This window comes from Galleria mellonella, unplaced genomic scaffold, assembly GCF_026898425.1.
Source record: "Galleria mellonella isolate WM207_F2 unplaced genomic scaffold, CSIRO_AGI_GalMel_v1 utg28, whole genome shotgun sequence".
In the NCBI taxonomy this organism is placed as follows: domain Eukaryota; kingdom Metazoa; phylum Arthropoda; class Insecta; order Lepidoptera; family Pyralidae; genus Galleria; species Galleria mellonella.
The window spans coordinates 34,430-55,744 of NW_026442064.1; the positions used below are offsets into that span (position 1 = coordinate 34,430).

Genomic DNA, 21,315 nt, shown 5'->3' on the forward strand with positions numbered 1-21,315 from the left:
AGTTTAAATCATAACAAACAAACAGAAAATTAAATCTTTCCCTTTATAATATTAGTTTAAATTCACGCCAAGTAAAAAGTATAAAATAATGAGAACGAAATCAATTGATCGGGTCTCCGCCGGCGAGGACGAAGAACCCTCGCGACACACGGTCCGCGCGCGATCAGGTTTGCGCCCGAGCGCACAACAACCGCTTCGTACTCCCACCCATCCAGACGTACCGACCCTTTGCCGTCCCTTCACAGGGGTCGAAGTGCGGTGGCCTAAGCCGAGGCCGAGCCACTCTGGCGCCCTTAGGCGTACACCGCAGTCCATAAGTAAGAGTCGACACTTTTGTCGCTCCCCTCTTCTTGGAGTGCCGTCTGCACTCGCCCCTGCATACGCGTCCGGTGAAGCTGTAAAAGCCATCCACGGCCAACAGCAAACACATTAAAAAAAAAAATTTGGACGGGGCCAATAATGAAGTGTGCGGTCTATGTACTTGTTACATACTCGCACACGATTATTCCGTGCATCTGATAGGCGTGTCATACATTTGGGAAGCATTTCATTTCATACATGACAATACGAATTTGTCATGCACGAGCAGCGTGTTTGTCGCACCGCACGCCGCCGCGCCGCCACCATGATCGTATTGGTGAATGACGGCACACTGCCACTGTCACTGTCGCTGTGTTCGAGGAATCATAAATTGAACACTACGGGAAACCATGACGGTGGTCGCCTCCTCCGTCATACTAGGGAACAAGTGCGCTTTGTACGATCTGATTAGTTCAAGATCAGTTTTTAATTGTTGTTACCAGTACCGATGATGATTGATTAACGGTACCGAAATATTTTATGCACGGTTTTGTCGGATACTAGAATTATTTGGCCATATAAATACAAATGTTAGTGGATTTCGTGAAAATAAAACATTGTTTGTTTATTATCTAGTTTGTTGATCAAATATATTTACAAGTATGTTGCTTTACGCTCGGTCATAATTATAATGTTATACTGATGCCACTTGCAGACTACGTAAAACTCGCCGAGTACGTAGCGTACACTTGGCACTCGGCCGGATTGTCTATCTACTGTCATTATGCACAGCTTACGTTACAATATGTAACGAGACAGTTAAACAATAGGTAATGTATAATAATAAGAAGCAGAGAACAATATTCATGTTTCTACAACATGTTCCGAGGTGAATTTTCGAGATATGTATTTAGATTAGATACCGCCATTGATTGTGCATGTGCCGTGAAGTTCGGCTCGAACGCTATGATAGCTGCTCGTATCTACAGGTAATGTAGAAACAGTTCACACGTGGCTGGCTGCCTGTAGGCACGACTACGACGACGCAGTGGGACACTTTCTAAAGGTCGTGCGCTGGCGCTATTGATATGTGATTATGTATGTAGTTGATATCGGCGGTGGCTGCTCTTCGCTTATTAGTAATTAATTGTATTTATATGATTCATTATTACTAAATTACATACAATCAATATTGAATTGCACTTCATTGACTTGTCACAATAATAAGTGTGTGTTTCAATTTATTGTTTATTAATATTTATATATTTATTGCCTATTTAATAGCACATTTTATTGGTATACAATATGTCGGCTGTTATTTAAGGCGCACATGATATATTACTATATTAGTTCAGTTTAGATAACTTTATTGACCAACATAAAATAAGGTACAAAAAAAGATGCACTTAATGCTAGTAGCATTCTCTACCAGACAACCTTTGGGATGAACAGTGAATCATGAACGCGGTACTTCATTATTGGAATAGGTAAAAATAACTAATAATGTCTACTTATACAAAATAAATAATACATACATACATAAATATAAAGGAATATATATATAAAAGACGATCATTAACTACGTACTATTGTTATACTAGTACATAAGGTTCACGACACAGACAACTATATACGAGTACATCGCTAGGAAAGTCATAACTGGAATGATATTTCTATGACACTTAGTAAACGGCCTTCGTTCTCGAGTATGACGACTGAGCCAGTGATTATTGCATTCAAACGTATTTCAGGGCTCGTGAACTCCGCATGTGGACTCGATGCAGAGCAGTGCGCATGACTGTATCAGGAGCCAGCGCATTACCATATAGCGCGGGTGCTCGCTCATGAAGTGCCTCCCGCACTACTACAGCATGCGTGCGTCATATTAGTCAGCCATCCCACCCCGTCCCACGGTCGGTGCCGTGTCAGCGTACATTTTTTAATAAATGTCCCCTGAGTTACCTACCTTTCACAACATCATTTATGTCAATCAATTCAATTCAATTTATTTATTGCATTCTACAATATTATTATGAAAAATATTAATAATAAATAAAGTGGAGCACTACAGTTAGCAGCGAGGAGGGCGTCGTTTTTTAAATTCTCATAAAGATTTCAATAATTTCTATTTAAAAAATAAAATCTAACGATATTAAGTTTATTTTTATTAGTCTGATTGATAAGTTTATTTATTTTCACTTATTATATTTAATTAATTATTAATCCAAATATTTTTGTTGAAATTTAGTTTATAAATAAAGGCTATCTAATTTTAATTGCATCAATTTGATTCAATTCTAATTAAATTCCAAATGTTTGTGATCATGGCGCGTACTGTATAATACGAGTTGTACTTGCAATGTTGACATTAATCTGAAATATTCCCAATATCAAATACGCTAAATATAATGAGCCATTTATGATAACAATAATTGTCTAGTGCCAACTGTGGGTGGTATACGCGTACGTTGATGTTATTTACAATATAGTTCAACCATAATCTGTTATATTACGAGTACGGCGCACTACATTCATAATATGTATATAGTATATTTATTGATTTTTTTATTACATAACAACGTGTAGATATGAAGTAGCGGACAATATTAATAATACATTTATAGTCATTAAACACAGTCGGTACCGGTGGTATTATGTTAAATAAAGCTTCTAAAGCTTACTTAGCTATTCACAAAACAACATGCAGATGTCACATTTCGGCAGGAAGTGGTCAATTGATGAATCGACAACACCAACTGTACTGGATATTTATCTATCCTTCTTAAAAAATTCGTCTACTTAGTAAAAAACATTTTGAACTAGCCAATTACGAAATATAATTTTCAATTGATTTAATGGAAGCCCCTTTATATCCATAGGAATATTTTAATAATATTCCTATGATTTTTAGACACATCATATAGGTTTTTTTTTAAATAAACGGCTTGTTCTCATCACAATATTAGCGACTAGTTTTTACAATCGCAAACGAGTACCAGCCACACTTACTTATCGCTGATATTTCGTTTATCCTTTAATGTAAACGTATTTTACAGAGAGTTCCAATCTTTCTTTCTAAATAGTCTTCTGCGTTAGAAATTCAAGTTTTTTAAATTTCATGTCTATGAAACATCGTCGTTTATTCCTTTTAAAATAAAGTCACTTTTTGAGGCATGAAGAGTGTTTTTAGTTTTCATTTTTTTAGCATGTTTTACAAATTTATATAATATATAACACAATACCTAAAATAAATGAAAAAAAATCTATATTATAAATACATATAGTTTAGGTATCAGCAAATCTACACAGTATTTGTAGAGGCATATACTTATAGCATAGTTAAGTCTAATTCTGTGCTTTTCTAGTGAGAAAGGGTGCAAGCCAAGTGTTATTCATTTGTAGTGAAGGTGTCTTTATGAATAACAAAGACAGAGCGTATAAAGAGTTAACATTACCCAAGAGACTTTCGTTATATACTCGTAAGACTGGATTCGAATTAGAACGATTATTTTTTATAAAAAAAAAATAGTGCCAAAAGTAACAAGCCTCTAGCCCCGGATGCCGAATATTGTCTATTAATTTTCTTTCGAATGTTTTATTAAGTCAAAAAACCTTATTAATTAAATATTAAAAATTGTTAAACCCTCGTGCACCAAATTGTTTCTCTTTTTAGAAAGTCCAATTATGTCTGTTTTCACAGGTGACTGCAAAACGTAGATCAGTTTAATTGGGTACAATGAAACTATTTCTAAAACAATATGATATTAACAGCACCCTGCGTTTGAATCCTTTTCTAAAATATGTCAATTTAGGATATAACCCACATGTGTACCGATTTTTATTCAAATTTGCTTAGTAGTTTTTGCGTGAAAGAGTAACAAAAATCCATCTATAAATTGGTACATAGTTTTGCATTTATAATAATAACTGGATAGACGAAAACGAATGAGTACATATGACAGGAGGCACAAAATTACCACTAAACTTGTTATTAGTACATTCAATTATCATCTAATATGAGCGCTGGAAAAGAGCTAAAATAATAAAAAATACAATAGTTTATAGTAAAAAGTAGCCATTTTAAATTTTATCGTTCCTAGAGGTCACTAGAGGTCACTAAGTGTCACTTCATCGCATGGGGTTTACAATGTAGTGGTACAATGCGTCGCGGCGTCGATAGCAATACCGATACCATAATGACGCTATCATTGTAAATTCCAACGCTAGACGAGCACGTCTCGTATTTACGTAATTAATAGCAGGCGAGCTGATAGCGAGACTTTTTATAATTTATCTGCTTTTCTATACGTTATAGGCAGCCCTAATCTCGACAATGTTATATCACAAAATAAATATCAGTAAGTACGTGTTATTATATTTTTCCGGGTGCTAGTCTTTAGATTAGAAAAAAGCAGACAATATTTATCAGTTGATCTATTTGATATTGTTATCGGGACTTAGATTTCTAGTGGAAAGTAGTTGATTCGTTTCTGTAAAAACAAACTACCGGTGTGAATACGAACGAACACGACGAGACCCCAAAAATTAAGATATTAGCTTATAATTAGAACGAAATGCATTGAAACTGCTCAACGATGTTTAGAACCGATATCCGCGATTCGACGTGTTTGCCTCCAACTTGCTGAAGTTTCGTCGGATGACCACAGAGTGTCTGTGTTCAGAGATTTAAGACACAAATGTTATTATTGTTATATGATTTAAATGTAATTAATATTGTTCCATTTAACTATACTGTACTGATGCTTTCTTGGGTGAGCACATTGTAAAGCTCATTCAGTAGATGAAATAATAAAATAAATAAACTACCACAATAGTGAGAGCGGGCCGGCCCCTATAGGTAGCACCCCTCCACGAGTTTGACCAACGAGCCAGCCAATATAGTACTTACACATATTTTATGGTATTCAATAATCCCTCAATAAATATTCTCTATTCAAATCCGGGGAGTCATATCTTTATTATAATTTTACTGAGAGAATAAAATACTTAATCTCAAAAAGTACTTGGTCAATGAAGCTGAAATTTGACAACGTATTTTATGTAGGTTTTAGATATTTACAAAAAACTTAAATTTGGAAATAATTACGAAAATGGCAAGCTAACAAACGCGGCGGGAGGACACAGGTTTTTTGATAATGTTTATTTATTGAAAACATAGCAACCCTGTTTGCACGTACATTGTATTTTAGATAATAATTGAATTGAATTACCTACTACGGAATGCGTCTCCGATAACACTTGTATCACGACTTATGTCATGTGGTCGATCATTACACATGTCAAAACGATATCAGTACATACTCGCATTGTTATAATCTAACTCGAGTTATGTCCGCTTCATTGAATTATCAAGTAATGCGTTCACGACGCTTCAGTCGAATTTCACACCAGTGTAGCGGGTTCAAAACAAACCGTCTTTTAAACTGAACATTTCATTAACGGTCACGCTACGTAATACAACGAAGAGTGCTTGACATTGTGTGCACTGCGTGCCACATGTATAACATTATTTTTTATAGTTTTCGTCCATTTTTTTGTAGCAGTGACAGTTATACGTCATCATCATATATAATTTTAACTTTTCAGTGCAAATTTTAACTTTGAAGTTGCTATTAATTGATCATTGGTACTTCGAACGAGGCATGGCTGCATTGTCATGCACTTAAAAAATAAGCCAGTCGGGATATGTTGCTCATCGGGAAAGTGCAACTAACGAAAATTAAAACAGTACCTGAACCATTGCATGGCTTAACTATCGGTACGTGTCCAGATTCTATCATGTTCCTAAAGTCAATTCGCACATTCAATTTATGTTTCCAAATGACGTCTTTCGGAGCAACAGTAATAATTCAAAATATTTCTGCAAACGGTCAAAAATATAATTCCACGTTTCAAATCAAAAGCCAAGTTTATCACAAAGTGGGCTCATTGTTGCCAATGCAAATAAATCTCTTAAATTTTTACTTACCTTTATGGCTGGCAAGGACTCCAAACGCGCACTTGACGTGGATGTGCATCGAATGCCAGCAAGACGCAAAGTCGTCGAACAATCAAATTTAGAGTCATGCAGAGAGCACAAAGATCAGACCAGTAAATTCAACAAAACAGTACAGATAATGAAAAACGTTATCAAAGCCATCATTTTGAATGGCAAGTTCAGAAGCGAAAATGTATTGCTACCACGAATACCTATGATTCCTACAGATGTGCCAATTGAATTCAAACGCATTCAATTCCCAATTAGATTGGCATTCGCAATGATGATCAATAAGTCATAAGGCCGAACGTTGTCTAATTGTGGCTTAGATTTGGGTACACCATGCTTTTCCCACGGACAACTACATGTGGTATGTTGTCGCGTGGGGAAACCATCCAGATTGTTTGTATTGGCTAAAGGCGGACTGACCAAAAATATTGTACATTCCATTGCGCTGAGAGATTAATCTTTGTTTATTTTTTAATTGCCATAATTATTAGTAGAAAAATAAAAAAAAAACTATTATCGATGTATAGATAGCTATCATTAATTGTAATTTAATATGTATTTGTTGTTTTGAATAATTTATTAACTTAAGTATACTTTAATTGTTTATTCCTCTTTCAATTATAATTACATCCAAACACACTTATAGTGTTAGCTATTTTTGATTGAACTAAAACATCTATTTTCTAGAAATAACGTATATGGCAAAACAACGTTTGCAGGGTCAGCTAGTATTATACATATAGATCGAGTTCTCTGCCGAGGTTTCCTCTAGGAACTGCAATGTAGACTATAGGTAGAATTGCTCAATAGAGGCGCGTTGAGATTTCTTCAGGGTGTGTAACGGCCACGTGATGTTTCTGAAGTTACAGGCGAACACGGGCTACTGTAATTGTTTACCACCAAAAGAGAGTAAGCTTGTTTGCAAAAGTATTATGTAAATTATAGATGAGTACGGAACCCGTTGGAATCTTTAATTTCCATGTTGCTATCTTGTTACATGTAGAAGTGTTTTTTTTTATCGAACCCAAACTACGAATAGTTGTCATTGAAAACTAATACGTCTGTTATTTAACTATGTATCTTTTAGTTTTGCCTGTTTCGTCTCAGTAATTACTCGTATTATTTTTGCAGTTCGTCGAGCAATGTCAATAGGATTAGTTGTACTATCGCAACGTGTAGGTACTTGTGTTATCTGTAATTTTGTCAATACTTAGTTTAAATTTGTTTAATAATTAAATGTTATCACTTCTCAAGATCTACATTTTATGTCGATTCTCGTGTCTACACAACTCATTCCTAATACGTGCCCACCTGTTGCGGCGTTTACTTACTGTTTCATATTAGGCACCCATTAGTACTATTTGTGCTGTGTTTTATAAAACAGTACCTAACTTTCCTTTATTGATATTCTGGTCTTTTCTACAGTTTTGGCAGCAATGTATAAGGTTGTATATCGTTCTCATTGCCTTCCCATTATTAATTTTCTTTGTGTCGGTCTACTCGTTGTCTATGTGTGTAATTTAAAGTTTCTAATTTTGTAAGAAGTAATGCCGTTGGTTCGTAACCACGCCTTGATGAAATATATCATATATATATATATATATATATATGATATATTTCATAAATACAAGGAAAACAGATAAATTATTAAAAAATATGTACTATTGAAATCATAAGGAATAAATCACGACTCTTAAATAAGATATAAAAATACGTGGACGGGAGAATATAAGTTGTTGCGAGCGCAGCCGCGGGATAACGGTGAGCTAGTTAGTAGTTTCAGTCAATATTTACATTAGTGTTCGCCACTTACAACTGCTGACGACGAAGCGGGCGCTGCCACCCCGCGCTCGCGCTTCAGCACCACGCGGGTAATTCATTCAACAACCTACCATCCGTAATGCAGTAATTGTTATCACACATGACCGCGGCCTTGGCCCGGGTCGGCCGGGCGGCCGGGCTGCGGGGCGGCGGGGCGGCGGGGCGGCGGGTGGGGGCTGCGGGCGGCCTTGGCCTCGATTCCGGCTCGCCAGCCGCCGCGGAGTCTGCCTGCCCTGCGCCATGCATTTCTCCCTGTTCAGTCATTGTCGACACCGCATCCGCTGAAGCTAAAGGCAGCTCAATCGATTACTAGAGTAATGTTTTACCATCTAACTCAAAGGCGACACAGTATCATGTAGAGAAAAGTCGTCAAACAAATTTCATAGGTAGATAGATAAACTTTTTATTTGAGCCATTTATGACACACGTAAATTTACAAATGAGTTTATACAATCAGATTATTTACACTTTGGATAGTGGTGGATAGCACCACACGCGGCGTAAAAACTTAAAATATATTATTAGGTGTTCTAACGAGAGCCACATCGAATCGCATCACCATACTGTAAAACATTCTGAAATTCCCTGCACAGTGGAGTGTGTAATTATTTTTATGATTATCGCAAAAATTCATTAATTACATATCGCTGTATCGCTGCGTAAATATTTCTTCTAGATCGTTACTAATATTATGTAAAAGTGAGTCTGTTTGTTGCCTTAACGCCTTAATAATTCACTATAAAATTTGGTATACAAGTAATTACTATGAGGGATGGAGAGGGGAGCATGGGATACATTTTATCGCGGTTGTAAAGCATCAGTCACGCGGACGTAGTCGCGGTAATAGCTAGTTCACTATAATTACTCATTTAAGTTCGTCTGATTCGGTTTTATACCTATTAGGTAGTCACTGAGGCGGCTTAGTCTAATTTAGATTCCTCTCTTTTTGAACTAAGATGTATATGTTTATATTCATTCATATTGCTACTTATAATAATCTCTCTTTAACATTTTTATAATTACTCAGAAAGCTCTGCATGGGCACTTCTGTCCCACTCGTATTTCTGTGTTTCGCTTTGAAGGGTGGGCTATAGCTGTGAAATTACAGGGTACTGAGGTCTAATATCTTAATTCTCAGGAATGGCTACGCATGAAGCACACCGTGGGCATTATTCTGTAATGTCCATGGTGCTGTTCATGTCTATGAGTGATGGTTATCAATCTCCATCAGGTGGACCGTCAGCTTGTTTTTTTATTTTTAATGTCATAAAATGTATACAGTTGCCCTGTATTTCTATACCTAAGCATATTGCCATAAATATATTAATACAGATTATATATTTGTCAGACATTAGATTATATATTTTTTGCTCTCTTGCACAAAGCCGAATTTTGACTTATGAGAATTATATATGCAATTTTGAGACTTGTATATTTCGAGCATAAACATTACAAAATAAATTAGCATTTGGAGGCTTCAAGGAGGATCCTCGTCAAATATCAATGAAACACGAAATATTTACATAATTTAATTGATATTGTCTACAATTAACTGGTGTGTGTAGGTCGTTGCACTATCGGTAGGTACGGCATCCAGGCCATGGCGTGGTCTCGGCCGGCGCTGCGCTGTCTATTTGCGCCGCGCCGGCCGAGACCGCGACCGTGCGGCGATACTCGAGCGCCCGACGACTGTCGCGTCCCGTGACGGTCAATGTTACATATGTTTAAATAGGACTCATGCGCTAATTTTTCCACAGGAAATGTCATACTAGAACATGCACGCGTCACATTAAACGAGGTAAAACACTTCGAAGCGATGAAATTAGGTACTTTCATTTTCAAGTGGCTGTTTTGAATAACATTGGAATGTTGTTATGAGTGATAACGTGAACTTCCCGGCGGCCGGCTCCACTCTGTCACACGTTGGACCTCTGTCCGGTGGAACTTCCACGCTTTGTGTAGGCACCTATTAGCTATCTGTTTACTTGATGTGACATATATTTTTTGTCCGTAATAATAAAAATATAGCAATGCTTTGGCTTAAGTATGTTATTATAATTTAAAAAATTGGTCTAATTATTACCTGATTGAAAATGAATGTTAACACCGTTCGTATTCTGACTTCTCTTCAAATTCTTTTATAAGTGTTTATGCTTTTTCTGAACGGTCTACCACAAATTTCTACAGCTCTATAAAAAATGTAAACCGGTTTCAATTAGTCGAGTCACGTGAATTACATTCAGACAGTTTGCTCTCTGACCCGAATAGTGATATGTTAGTACCTATTTACTTGTGTATATTATTTATGATAAAATGTTGAATTAAACAAAATCAGCTTAATAATATGTACGCAAATTACACGCCGAATTGGCAACATCACTCACGGACACTTGTTTTGGGACGCTTTGAAGGGTTCATTGTATAATGCCATATTCCATTACCAATGTTTTTAACGGCGACTTCGTCCGCTGGACCAGGGATGTACTCATATTGAGTCGTATTTTTCTAATATTTATAAGGCTAAAAATATATATTAAAATATATGTAAACTACGATAAGTCGTTACATTCTATCTGTACTTGTATACATACACTGGGAACTGCAATCGTAAATCGTAGCCGCGCCACACACGGCGCGAATCTTTTTTGAACGATTTTATGAATGACATTTATAACGGTCATGTTTGTTATAATTTTACTTATGGAACTTCACCCGGACACTTCACGCATGAATTTAGGTCATTAGCGTAACCCCGTCCACGTAAACTATGATAAGTCTATGATAAGTGATTACTACTTATCAGCCTGGACTGGACTGGACTGACCACACAAACTATGATAAGTGATTACTATTTATCTGTACACTTCGAACTGCAATGATAAATCGTAACCCCGACCACACACGGCACCGTACCTAACGCTGTGTGATAGCTATGAAGGGGAGAGATTGTCAGGTGGACATCCACTTGATTTCTCCTGGGAACTATCGTAGTTAATTGCCGGTGAATTCGTCACGATGGGCCAACTGAACTGGCTTTATTCTCACCTATCATCCCTCGCTGGCGCCCCACCAGTGTATACCTATAGCGCAGGCGACGGCAGCATTTCATTATCGTCCATCACACTTGTTCTTGTTGTTTTTATTTGTAATTAAATTTCATTCTTCCGTATAATTTTAGGTCTTAGCGTCACTCCGAGTACACAAACTACAACTAGTCGCTTGTAAATAGAAGTATGGTGGTAAACACCATCACACTTCGAACTGTTGAGAAAAAATTGTAATCCCACTTACACACTGTTACAATTTATGAATACAGTTATACTGCGCCGACTAATCGTAAACATTTGTCAGATCATGTGTGGCCGGCACGTATTTGCCTGCTACGGCACTATGCGAGAAATGTAAGACATTTACACGAGTATTTATAATTATGTTGAATTAAATTTATAATAAATATAAAGTGGCAGTGTGGTCCCGGCATAGAATTGGCCACCCTTTAATTTTTCGTGAGTGTTTTAAGAGGCGACTAAGGAAGGGCAAGGCATGAGCAGCACCCTCCCTCTTAAGACATCTCCAAAGCCTAACTGCGGTTACCTTTCGGCTTGCCAAGTGTGGCAACTATTGGCAAACTCCTCAAAGGAAGGCTTATTTTCAGTAGTGAGCAGTTAAAGGCTGATATGATGAAGATGATGTAAGTAATTATATCATTTTTATTTGCGTCTGCTTTGAATCCGAAAATTAAAAAAAAAGTAATTTGTTTATAGTAGAAACATTATATTCCTTTTTAGAATATGGTTATCCAATCGTTTGCAACGAGGAAGTGTATGTAAACCCACTCATACATTTATACCTCTTTACAACTGATTACCATGAAATTGTATTACCTAATTATTGCTGTAGATATCTGAACTGTAACAACATGTATTTATTTATTTTGTACATTAATTTACTTGACTCTATGGTCATTCATTGTTATACATAGTTTTTTTCATACATGCATTTACATTACTTGCATACACCCACTGTAAGTTGCTTTAGAATTATAATTTACGTTTATATAATTAAAATCCGTTATTAGCTGTATTTCTAAGAAAATTAACGTGTAAGTCGTTGTTTAAGAGCTGTGGTTTTTTGTATTAAATAAATAAATGTAAATTATGTGATAATAAAATATAAAATGTGAGTAATAGGTGTGGTGTGGCGTGGCGTGTTGGAGTGGTGGCGAGCACGTCGTCGCCGCCGCGCCGGCCGCGGCCGCCCGATCTATCCATACTCAATGGATGGATAGGTACGTGCCGCGGTCGGCTCTGTTTATTTCTGTTCCCTAAACTTTTATTTTGGCTCTGCTGTCGCGTCCGGAACTGCCCTGAACTATTAATAGCCGCGCCACAACATACAAACACAATTGCTACATGCAATCGCCCGATATTCTCTTCATTTCTTTACAATAATTTCAAACTTGTAGATTATATTATTTATGATTTATCCTGAAGAAAACTGCAACTAGCCACTTGTACCAAAAACCTGAACAATAAGACAAACATTTAAAACAAAAACAAAAAGATTATGGAGGAATAAACGCGAACGACGTATTTTAATTTCAATTAGCTATATTGCGAGGAAGTCCAGGCTGTAAAAACAATATGACAAAATACGAATAGTACTAGGCGTCCGCAGTGTGTTTCATAATAAACATTTTATAGAGAGAACAAACTCGAGCAATTCATTTATCGTGTTTCCATACAAATTGTGATTACATAATGTATCAATTATATACAAGTAGGACTATTATATTTTAAAAAGTTGTTATATTAATTACATTATTTCCTTTTTGTCCACCACCTATCTCAGTAGTTGGAAAGACAATGAAATATGTACATAGCGGTCAAGATTAAACATACGCCGTTAGACGTTCAGCAACTGGGAAAGCTGCATCCAATTTTGTGTACTTCTATAAGCTTCTTTGTATGTTGCCGTGTATGTCCCGGCATAGAATGGGGCATCCCTTCCTTTCCCGTGGGTGTCATAAGAGGCGACTAAGGGAGGACGAGGGATGGGCAGCAGCGTCCCTCTTAAAACATCTCTAAAGCCTAACTGCGGTTGCGAACCCGTCTGCCAAGCGTAACAACTACTGGCAAAACTCCTCTTATGGGGAAAGCCTGTATCTAGGAGTGGATAGTTAAGGGCTGAAATAATAATGAGAAAAAGAATTAGCTCCTATGGCTACTAATCAGGGAGCGTCGTATCAATTTTTCTTAATATCTCTCGTGTACAGACATTATCCAGTTACAATTTTATTATATTAGTTATTATACGCCTGCTAGCTGGCAATATATATATATATATATATATATATATATATATATATATATATATATATATATATTAATCTCCTTACTCTCTCTGCACATTACTCGCAATGACATATGTAGTAATGACGACATTAACGGTAGTCTGGTAGTAAGTGAAAAACACTCGAGGGGAACTACCAACATCGTTCATTAGTGCCACAATGATACATCAAGAAATCAGAATGACATCGAGTCTTGTAATATTTCACTTTATTGGGCTACTGGATGAGATTTGGCATTAATGAATTGCCACTTTACCGACGAGGAGATGTGGCCTCTGGTAAATACAAAGCAAAGTGAAAGTGAGGGAGAATGTGAGCCTCGTGGCGCGGGTGGCGCGGCGTGGTGTGGTGTGGTGTGGCGAGGGTGCATGCTGCGTGCTGCGTGCTGCGCAAGGCTGCGAGGCCGGGGCCGCCGGCACGAGCGCCCGCGGGTGACGCCGGGCGCAGCGGGCCCACTCACACCGCTCGCCGAGCACGAGCCGAGCCGGTGTTACCAACGTACTGGCTGAGCAGCCGACCGTGCTAGTGGCCACACAGCCAAATTGGCACTCACATACAACATGAAAAAAACAACTAAACTAAACACAAGACCATAAAAATGATACACAAGTAAAATAAATAATGCAATTGCATTTGAGAAAGAAAGATTATCTACTGGCGAATCATAATCTAATGCAGTGAACAAGTAACTACAAAAATGGTTGAAATTATTGCAACCGATACATTTTTTGAGAGTTTATAAGTGCCAAAGTGTGGCTGGATGATACATAAAAGTAGCTAATGTGGCAAGAGCGGGACGGCGCGGTGCGGTGCATGCGTGAGGGACGGGCGGCGGCGCGGCGCGGCACGGCACGGCGCACGGCAGTGTGGCCGGCGGCGTGTCGGCGGAGCGCCGGCGGCTGCGAGTGCGGCATGCGGCCGCCGCAGCGCCGTGCTGCTCCGCGCCAGCTCCCGCGACACTCCTCGTCCGCTTGCAGATGGCTAACGAAGAACGCAATCCCCCGCGAGCCCCTGCCGTACCCGACAGCTGTCAGGTACTTACATCGACGACAATCGTTGCTCAAGCTCGATGTCACTGGCAATACTACCACCGCTGCTCACTGCCACCACAAACAGACACCACAAAACTACATAATGAACCGATGTTAACTTTTCACTTCCACCATTCAAATAGCGTATGTAGTTAAATACAAATATGACATAATATTGATGGTAGACCCCATTATTTCTGTTATAGGGGTCATCGAAACCGTAATTAATTGTCTGTTTTCCCGCTATCTTCGCTACCCCCGTGCGGATTGAAATTTCAGTTTACATGTAAAGTTAAGAAAGTTTTGTTGGAGGTACGTAAGTGTATTCCTGTTTTCGGGCCGCTGCAATCGGAAATATCTATTGATCCCATTACTCCTCTAGGGATTGCCTTTAGGTTTACAATGTTTTTCTTGATCTGCCTTTTCTTTAATATTTTTTTATGGCCATATTTGGATTCAGCAACGTTAAAAACTTAGCAATAATAGAGCCTGTACCCTCTGCTTCACTACATTCACTACATTGTTTTCGTGCGCCTGTGTGTTTCATATAGATTATTTACTACGTACACTATAGTTTATGACAATATTATTGTATAGATCATTCTGATATTGTAAATGTGAAAGTGAGTTTGTTTATTTTCGATTCTGAATCAATTATGATGACATTTGGTACAGAAATAGATGATGATATGATGACCTGAAGACAGTTTTGGGTTTTTTTCTTGGTAAAAACTTACAGAGGGTGGGGTCAGAGAGGGCAAATAGTTTTGATACGTTTTATTGCGTCGTCCGATTTGCTTCAAACTTTGCAGAATTGTTGTTTACAATTTATAATTAAAGTGTACATATTTCTTCTTTCAAACTACTTCTTGGAGGGGCGGGAGGGAGCGTTTCTTTTGTAACTATTTTATATAGTAGTAACTACTCGTAATCATATCGTCAATCCGACGCGGTGCAATCCGCGTCCAAACGTAGGCTTGTTGCCTAGAAGTATGTATGTAAAGGCTTTTACATCGCATTAAGTCCCGATTGTTTATTTAAAAAATAACGATATTAACGCGAACGAAGCCGCAGGTAAAAGGTAGTGAATAATAAATTCTACACTATTCCGGTAGATTCGACATATTATATTATGTCATAGGAGTCTGTAATAGAGTTGCATGAATAAAGATATTTTGAATTGAATTTGAATTGAATTGAACACTAACAAGTTGAGCTTAGAGCCGCCGCAGCAGCAGGGCAGCGGCTGCCTGTTCCGGAACCAAACAGGAAATATGACTGTATCCATCATGAGAACGCTCGACTAAAATTAACCCGGTAATTTTAAATTCCAAATATATAATATAATAATGCACTTACGAAACATTTGATAATACAAAACATTGATTAAGTATAACCATCTTTAAAAAGCAGTAAAGTTATTAAGTATTGTATTGATTTGTATATATTACTAACATAGACTGCACTTTATTTATCTTGTATTAGGAAATATAATATTGCGAGTTAATAAAATCGAAAAATGAAAACATCTGTATGTGTGGACATACATAAGGCATACATTTGAATATATAAATATTCCGTGCCCCAAATAATCAATCGCTTATTTGCATAAACACAGCTGCAGCTATAAATTGGATGTTGTACGGGTTCGTTCCTGCTACTCCCCGAGAGCGCTCCATCCAGCTGGAGCACACACGCACACACGCACACACACACACACGCACACACACACACACACACACACACACGCACGCGCGCACACACACACACACACACACACACACACGCACACACACACACACACACACACACACACACACACACACGCACACACACACACACACACACACACACACACACACACACACACACACACACACACACACACACACACACACACACACACACGCACGCGCGCACACACACACACACACACGTTACACGTCACTACATATTACAACTGTAAAACAAAGTCCGCTGCAGCATATTCGCATGGCTGTTTCGATTTGAAGGGTGGGATATGGCAGTGAATTTACACAGTACAGAGGAATATAATGGGAGAAACAGTATACTCTGTTATGTCCATTGTACTGTTCATGTTTATAGGCGACGGGTACCACTTTTCATCAGGTGGGCCGCCAGTTTGTTTGCCAGCCTAAGTTGTATAAAAAAATCGCGATATTTTAAAAAACTACTGAGCGGATTTTCATGCGGTTTCATTTATCGATAGAGTGATTCTTGAAGAAGGTATAGATATATGTTTTTTTTATTATTATTTACGGTTTTATGTAAATTGGTAGAAATGTAACGATGATTGATAAAGATATTGGAAAAAATCATCTCGGAGCTTTCACTGAAGACGCTGCTTAATATTCTTCGGGTTGCTTCTCTTTTGTAGATCTACAAAAAAGTCTGCGTTGGCAGTATAGTATAGTACAGTATGTCTATCTTTTAAGAACATTATAATGAGTATAATCAATCCGACATACAGTATCGATTATTATAAAATTATAAACGCTCATTAATTTGACAAAAGAAATTCATAAGGTCTCCATCATCCACGGGACGCGACGACGGGACTCGCTTGTTGCAGCCACCCCTCGCCCGCACTCCACCACCCACTGCCATCAACTTTGTTTTATAATATATATCAAAAAATGTAAGCATATATGTTCTACTACCTCTGCGAAGCCGCGGTAGCTCGTTAGTTTACAGTATTTCGTGAGAGATATTACAGCTTTTTTTTTTATCCGAATATGAAATGGACCTAGCAGTTGGCGGGAGGGGGCAAAACAATGTCTGCCGAGTCAGCTTGTAACATTATAAAATATTAATTTTGTTTTAAACTTTCTTGAAATAGGTAGACAGCTACAGTATGGAACCCGATTATATAATGCTTATGATACTTGCGCAAAAGTCGGTGATATCTAAAAATTTAAACGATACCAAAAATTACCGTTTCATAAATATACACAATCTATGTTATAAAATGAATTCTTGATAAAAAAATAACAGAAAATTGTTTTAATTGCTTTATTGAGAATTAATTGTATAACTTTAAAATTCTAACTATAAAATGTGTTAAAAGAACAATACCGGTATTTAGACATTTACAACAAGTTAAATTCGTATTCAACATATTTGTAGTCCCCCCTCCCCCCACGTCCCATGGCCCGCGCCGCTCGCGGCGCCTGCCTCACTTCGTGGCCAATTTGTGTTTAGATACACTTAATTAAGTGCGCGCACTGTTATCAACAAGGTTTGCTCCTTCAAATTTTATCTTTACCTAACTCTGCAGAAGTTGCAATGTAACGAGGGCGTGTTGGTTTATTACGCGATAAATTACCCGCAGTATATAGCGAATGGATGTATTCTGGATAGATAACGTTACGAGAGCAACATACCCAGTACCCAGTACCCAGGCGTGTGGTGGCTTCGATTAGATATCAACTGAAACGCACCGTACTCCGAGTGAACTGGGAGACACGGTGAAATGTGATAGCTAAGTATACTGTAACAAAGTGTATTCTGTCTGTCTACCTATCTATCTATTTACTCACCTAGCGACCCGCACAAACTAAATCATCATCGTATCAGTGGTTCACGGCTCACGGTCACTGCTGCCTATGTGGTCTCATAGGTCATATAAACGAGGGTTCTGTCAATACTCGCTTCGCTTAGCAGGCGGGCTGACAGCCGCAGTAGGCACGCTGCTGTCCATCACTCCACCGTTATGTTCCCTTAGTCGCCTCCTACGACAACCACGGGAAACTGAGCGGCGCGGCGCGGCGGCGGCCCATTGTATGCCGGAACTAAAGCACACAGCTAAATAAATAAAATACAATCCATGAACAAATAACCTGACAATGTAGCTTTCTGTAGCTAGGTAAGTAGGAGAATTTTAAAATCGGTTAAATACTTTTGAGTTAACCCATTATAAACGGAAAGTCAAATCTTACCTATTTATAATTATTAGTTTAGATGAATATATCCGTACAATGTGTTCTTTGAATGTGTTATGCCGTGTTTTCTGGACTAAACACAGATTAAGGACACCACACCAAATATCAAATAGTTATGACATATGTCAATTAGCAATTATTAATTAAACCAGCAACATCTTTACAATGATGTCAACTAGTTTGCTTCCTTTGCCTATCCTTTTATAAAAAGGATAAATTAAAAAAAAAGTAATAGTAATCATAATTATGAATATAATTTTATAAGTGTAGCCGGCGCTAAAGCAGCGCTTCTTGAGGTGTTGTCATCAGTGTCCCAGCAGTGCAGCGCAGCAGTGCTCGGCTGGCGAGCCATACACGTGAACATGATTGCATTTAGATTTTATTCTTAAGGTCCATTCGACGTTCATTGTGAGTAGTTTTTTGGAAAGATCTGGGTTGCTTGCAGGACTTTCTTTATGCCAAAATTATAGTACCATTATTGTGTAACTTAATTCGAAAGATCATATTCATCCATGTTCGGGATTGTTTTTAATAATTAATTAATAAAATGTTTGAAGCATAAAATATAGTAAACGGAAGTGGATGATGACGAGTCCGCGGACGTAGTCCAGTGCCGGCGACCGTATACGCCGCACGTCGCGTCGATCGCACGGCTGCTGGCACGAGGACCACCGTTAGCCACACGAGTCCGTCACATAAATACGAGTATGATGAAAGTTAGTCAAGTCGATCGTATTTAGACAACCAACCTCAGTAGCTTGTAGGTACATGTTACTCATAAAAATATAGAGACATACGTCTACTCAATTTGTTGTGCTCCTTTACCGCTATTTGCTTTTGAAGTGAGTCCCTTACTAAATTTATTATTTTTTATTCCGTTATCCTTATAATTGTAGTGAAACAATTAGACATTATTATCTATCGAGAGTATATGTTTACATTCAATACAATGTAATTCGTTCGTGATTTAGATACAAAATTACTTAACTTTATAAACACATCTACTAGAAGGTACGGTCCACGTAGCGAAGCCACGCATGTACCGCTACCGTTCGAGAGATGTCCATTATAATAGTAAATATTCGCCCATCGTCGACACAGACAGCTTCACAGGACTATTGCTCCTAATAACTTCATACTAGAGTGTACTTCATACTGCCGTTCCGTTCCGTGCACTGGTTATTCAAGTGGATAGTTGAACGTTTGGGGGGTAATTAGAGTCTGCACTGCCAGCACTCTGTACCAAACTAAAGCTTTCCGTTGCTCTACAACCCACAAGTAATTATTTATACTTTTTAGTATACTACTTGAATAACATTAGCCCATGTATTTACGTGGCTATGGTCTTCCATGTGGCAAGTTTTAATGTAGTCATATCAGTTGTAAAATAATGTGCAAATTTCCTACTACGATAGGATTATCCTCACGACGTGCTCGCGCGTGTCGAGCCACAAACATTTAATTGTCCAATGGTACATATTATTAATCAGTGCGTACGTGCACCCTGTATCCAATAATTACGTGTCGGCGAGGTGCGCTCGGTGTCCGTGTCCGTGTCGGTGACGGCGGCCGGCGGCCGGTGGACGACGAGGGCGCGGGCTGGCGGCGCGCGGTGTGCGGCGTGCGGTGTGCAGTTGATTCTCTTGACCCTAATGCTTGACTGGTATTATTTATTGACTACACATACATAACGTGTCAGGCTGAGTGACAATATGTTGTGCATGTGAACGAGCGCCTCCCAGCTGCGGCCTGCACTTCCAAGCTTTGTACCTACAATATAAGTTAGCAATTGTTTTTAAACATATCTACTTTACACAAAATATTGTTATTTTTATTATTTATTTTATTATTACATCTAGATTCAATAGCTTATATCTGAAATTAATTAAAATATATTTTTCTTATAACAACTAGTTGTAATCTGCGACATTGCTCGCGTATATGACGATAAATATTTATTTATAAACACCAATATCCAGCTAGTTTGGTTCAACTGTTTAAGCCTGATAAACATTAAACCATCTTCATGTGCTTACACATACTATAGAAAGATCGAGTAAAGTAATTCAATTTTCACAATAATTGAATTGTGCGGATTAAGATGTTATGAAAAAATCGAGATGCCGCCGCCGTGTCGGCAGGCAGCGGCGCACGGCCGCACGGCCCGGGGGCGTGCAGCCAGCGCCACGAGCGCCGTCCCACTCCCACATGGTTGGCTGTGTGGCAAATATCCAATAAAGCGGATATTTCATTACACGCGGAAAAAAACAACTGACATTCGCTAAGTATTTATTAAATCAACAGATTTATTCGTATTATAAATAAATACAATATTTTTCCATTCAATGACTGTATACCAATGTTTTCGCCGCTCAGCGCTTGCCGCCTACCACCACATGTTTAGTGTAACGTACTGCTCACTGTTCATAATCTAACATGTAAACTACTCGTACTTACCTCAGATATTGGAATATAATTATTATAATAGGATCATCATTGTCATCATATCAAACTTTAACTGGCCACTGCTGAACATAAGCCTCCCCAACGGTTGCGTTTGGCAACCGAAGTGAGGCTTTAAAGATGTTTTAAAAGGGACGCTGCTGCCCATCTCTCGCCATCCCTTAGTCGCCTCTTACAACACCCACGGGAAAGGAAGGGGTGGCCTGTTCTATGCCGGGACCACATGGTCAACTGTCTGAGCATTTTCTCTCAACTGTCTCATACTCATATGATTAGAACTGCGTGTTGAACCTATTTGTTTCCTGTTAGCTGTTGTTGTCAATTATGCTCGAGCTGTGTATAAACTACAAAAGAAATTTGTGTGCAACACCCGTGGTG

General features: G+C 38.3%; 1 protein-coding gene and 1 long non-coding RNA gene across 4 annotated transcripts in view; both read left to right on the forward strand.

Annotated features, from left to right (window-relative positions):
* LOC113517854 (anion exchange protein 3) overlaps window positions 1–21,315 on the forward strand; it is a 68,053-nt gene that overhangs the window by 14,498 nt on the left and 32,240 nt on the right. Inside the window, exon 1 of one of the 3 annotated variants that reach the window (XM_031911516.2) lies at window positions 14,346–14,515. The exons of 1 other annotated variant lie outside the window; for it this stretch is intronic. In XM_031911516.2, the coding sequence (XP_031767376.2) occupies window positions 14,459–14,515 (57 nt within the window). In that variant the 5' untranslated portion in view covers window positions 14,346–14,458. Of the gene's footprint in view, window positions 1–14,345; window positions 14,516–21,315 lie in introns of those variants that run through there. One more of the 3 variants, XM_026902594.3, reaches the window with a different exon arrangement.
* LOC128200798 (uncharacterized) lies at window positions 323–2,576 on the forward strand. Its single transcript, XR_008252880.1, has 2 exons — window positions 323–1,398; window positions 2,052–2,576. It is a non-coding gene; the product is annotated as an uncharacterized LOC128200798 (long non-coding RNA).